The 4,397-nt window shown below is 42.2% G+C and overlaps 1 protein-coding gene across 1 annotated transcript; it reads right to left on the reverse strand.

Moving 5' to 3' along the window:
- Positions 1-381: 381 nt before the first annotated feature.
- LOC133925396 (uncharacterized) lies at positions 382-4,068 on the reverse strand. Its single transcript, XM_062371335.1, has 7 exons — positions 3,660-4,068; positions 2,477-3,079; positions 2,204-2,382; positions 1,823-1,989; positions 986-1,423; positions 585-768; positions 382-465 (listed from the first exon to the last, which is right to left on the reverse strand). Exons 1-7 carry the CDS (start codon positions 4,066-4,068, stop codon positions 382-384), a joined length of 2,064 nt encoding a protein of 687 aa, XP_062227319.1.
- Positions 4,069-4,397: the final 329 nt, after the last annotated feature.

Genomic DNA, 4,397 nt, shown 5'->3' on the forward strand with positions numbered 1-4,397 from the left:
ACAGCAACTTAGTCCCCAATTTGTTCCATAAAGTTCTCCAAAAATGACTAAGAAATTTTGTATCACGATCTGAAACTATATATTGGGCACACCATGCAAGCGAACAATTTCACGGAAAAATAAATCAGCAATGTGAGTACCATCATCGCTCTTGTGACATGGTATGAAGTGAGCCATTTTAGAAAATCTGTCAACAACTACAAAGATGTTGTCCCTTCCATTCTTGGTACGAGGTAATCCTAAGATAACGTCCATCGAAATATCCTTCCAAGCAATAGAAGGAACAGGTAGAGGCATGTACAAACCATGGGGATTGAGTCGTGACTTAACTTGTTGGCATGTCGAGCAGCGAACAACAAGCCTCTCCACATCACGTCGCATCTATGGCCAAAAGAAATGATCAGCAAGAATGTCCTCAGTCTTCTTGACGCCGAAATGTCCCATGAGTCCACCTCCATGCGCTTCCTGTAACAACAAAGACGAACCAAACTTGCTGGAATGCACAGCTTGTTAGCATGAAACAAAAATCCATTGTTCATGAAGAACTTGCCCCACGATCTCCCATCCTTGCAATTCAGTAACACGTTATGGAAATCAGGATCGAGTGCATATTGCTCCTTCAGAGTTTTCAGCCCAAAAATCTTAAAATCAAGCTGAGGGAGCATAGTGTATCGGCGAGACAAAGCATCATCAATGACATTTTCTTTCCCTTTCTTGTGTTTGATGACATAAGGAGAAGATTCAATGTATTCCACCCATTTACCATGCCTACAATTCAGATTTGATTGGTTTTTAATATGCTTCAAAGATTCATGATCAGAATGAATAATGAATTATCTATGCCATAAGTAATGCTGCCAAGTCTCAAGAGTTCGAACTAACGCATACAATTCTTTGTCATAAGTGGAATAGTTCAAACTAGGACCACTCAATTTCTCGCCGAAATAAGCTACTGGCTTGCTCTTGCAGCAGAACACTACCTAACCCAATTCCACTAGCATCACATTCTAGCTCAAACATTTTAGTGAAATTAGGAAGCTGAAGCAAAGGTGCATGAGTCAACTTATCTTTCAAAATCGTGAAAGCCTCATCTTGCATTGGACCCCAAGAGAAGGGAACACCTTTCTTCATGAGCTCATTCAATGGGGCAGCGATGGTGCTGAAATCGCGAACAAATCTACGATAGAATCCAGCAAGCCTAAGGAAGCTCCTGACTTGCGTGACCGTGGTAGGAATCGGCCAACTCTGAATTGCTTCAATCTTGACGTGGTCCACTTCGATACCCTGTGCTATAACAACATAGCCAAGAAATGATATTCGGTCTGTGCAAAAGCTGCACTTCTCCAAATTACCAAATAAACCATCATTACGCAAAACATCAAAAACAGCACGTAAATGATCAAGATGTTCCTCCAAAGATTTGCTGTAAATCAATATGTCATCAAAATATACCACCACAAGTTTGCCAATGAAAACATGCAAAACTTCGTTCATTAGTCTCTTGAAAGTGCTAGGTGCGTTATTAAACCCAAAAGGCATGACTAACCACTCATATAATCCAAACTTAGTTTTGAAAGCTGTTTTCCATTCATCCCCCAATTTCATACGAATTTGATGGTAGCCACTACGCAAATCAACTTTAGAGAACCCAATAGCGCCATTTAGCTCATTAAGCATATCATCTAACCTGGGGATAGGATGACGATATCAAATTGTAATGTTGTTAATGGTGTGACAATCAACGCACATACGCCATGACCCATCTTTCTTGGGAACTAGAAGGACAGGCACAAAACAAGGACTAAGAGATTTACAGACATACCCTTTATCAAGTAGCTCTTGCACTTGGCGCTGAATTTCTTTTGCCTCATTGTGATATGGTGCACGGTTGGGTAAAGAGGCTCCCGGAATCAGGTCAATCTGATGTTCAATGCCGCAGAGAGGTGGGAGACCTGTTGTTACGTCCTTTGGAAAAATGTCGGAGTAGTCCTGCAAAAGGTTAGTGACCGCACGAGGTAACGAAGAGGGAACATCATCAAAGGAAAATAGGACTTGTGTGCACATGAGAGCATAGCAAGCTAAAGAACGAGCAGCGCACTCATCCAATCAACTTTAGTGGCTAGCAAAATAGGACTTTCAGTATTATGGCATTGTGTGACGTGCCAGATTGTCCTTTCTGTTGTGCAAAATCTTTAGCTACAACCTGATTTTCACTTGGAGCATGCTTTTGATTTTTCTCTCTACTGGCCCTAGCAAGTTCATCTTTAACAATTTGTTCAGGAGTCATTGGATGCAACACAATTTTCTTGCCATTAAAGATGAGTGAATATTGATTAGTTCGACCGTGATGTTCACAATCAGTATCATATTGCCAAGGTCGACCTAATAACATGGAACATGCTCAAAATCAACATAATCATGGTACGAACCCATAGCAAAAAGTGTACTCGCACTGATCGTGTTACCTTCAACTTACCACTTTGGTTGAGCCACTGAATGTGGTAGGGATGGGGATGTGGTCGAGTAGGAAGATTAAGCTTTTTCACCATTTCTGTACTTGCCAAGTTGTTGCAGCTCCCGCCATCTATGATGATGCGAATTGAACGCTCCTTAACGACACCTTCGGTTTGAAACAAGTTATGGCGCTGATTTTGTTCCGCTTTCGCAATCTGAGTACTGAGTACACGTTGGACTACAATGCTCAAATACTTATTAGCATCAGAGGCAGCAACATATTCTTTGTGATCAAATGTATCTTCTTGTCCTGCAATGTCAGTGGCAAGCATGGCATATGTTTCAACATCCAGATCACTAGCTGAAGAATACCCACCATCCTCACGTATAATAAGAACTCGCTTCTTTGGATAGTCACGTATGACGTGTCCATAGCCCTTGCAGCGATGGCACTGGACATCTTTGGTACGTCTGGTAGAAGCAACTAAAGCACTTTGTGTCAAACCGCTGAGTGCAGCTTTGGCTGCTGCAGGAGCTTGTGGAAGTGGTGCTGAAGTCACGTTGTGTTGTTTGTTGTTTGATGGAGATGGTGCAGCCGAATGGGAGGACGATGCAGCTGTAGTGCCTGTTTTCCAAGAGTTAGTGTGACCTGCAGAAAGGTTAGCTCGTGTCCTCTTTTGACGTCCCTGTACTTCATGTTCAGCTTTGCAAGCAAGATGGAATAAACGAGTAATAGAATTGTACTCTTTGTAATCAAGCACATCCTGAATTTCATGGTTCAGCCCCCCCCCCCCCCCAACAAAAAAGACCATGCCACATAGCAGCATCCTCATTCTCAACTAAGCCACAACGCAACATACCAATTTCAGCTGCTGAAAGTACTCTTCAACAGAATTTGTACCTTGACATAAGCGTTGTAGTTTATTAAGCATGTCACGAGCATAGTATGAAGGAACAAATATGTGTCACATGAGCAATTTTAAAGCGTCCAAATAGATGCAAAATCTGTAAACTCACTAGTTGCAGCCCTAACTTGGTTATTTGTAGGAAAGGCTTGGCATGCAAACTTTTGATCAACAGCTAGCTCCTAGTTAAGTTAAGCATCAGGTTCATATTACCATTGAATGCAGGTATAGTGAATTTAACTTTTGCAAAAGAATTGTCTTCATTACATTCCTCACGGCGCTGATGGTGTCTGTACATACCTTGCTGATTTGCACGCCGACAATGAAGATCCTGAGCATTGATGTTATTGGGAAACTCTTCATGCTCGGTGTCACCGGCGTAATCAACATTGCCCTGTTCGTCAATCTCATTATGAGCAGCTTGGTTCTGTACAATATTAGCAAACTGTTGGGACAGATCCTGAAGTTGTGTCATGATATTGGCCAAATTATTGTTGGTGGTGGTCTGAGCAGTCTTCATCTCATTGAGTGTTGCACCTGTTGCAATCTGGGTGCTCTCAAGCTGTCCCAGGCGCTCATTTGTTGTTTGGATGTCGTCGTCAAGTCCTTCTACTTGTATCCTTATTTGTCGCTCAAAATGCTGTATAATGCCCTTTGTTCGAGGAGAGTGTGGCATGCTGTTTGCTGAATCATCTGAAGGACCTGTCATTGTTAGCACAAAGAAACAAGAGAACAAGGGACACAAGTGTATGTCCTACAATTAATAGGGCGTGGTTCTGTTTGATCACACACTCTAAAGCCGTTATCACATTCTTACCAATTCTTACCAAGCTAACAGGGGTGAACAGCAACCAGCGATGCAACCACTGAAGATTGGATGGAGCGATTGCTAGGTGACACAAACCCGTTCGTTGTAGAAATCTGTGTAGCTATAGGAAGGTTTCGCTTTGTAGCAAGGATTAGCACAAACAAGTCAGTAAATGCAAGTTGAATAAGTGCTCAAAGCATGCCCACAAGTTGCAGATCAAATCAAGGTGA

This window comes from Phragmites australis, chromosome 7 (genome assembly GCF_958298935.1).
Source record: "Phragmites australis chromosome 7, lpPhrAust1.1, whole genome shotgun sequence".
NCBI classification, from domain to species: Eukaryota; Viridiplantae; Streptophyta; class Magnoliopsida; order Poales; family Poaceae; genus Phragmites; species Phragmites australis.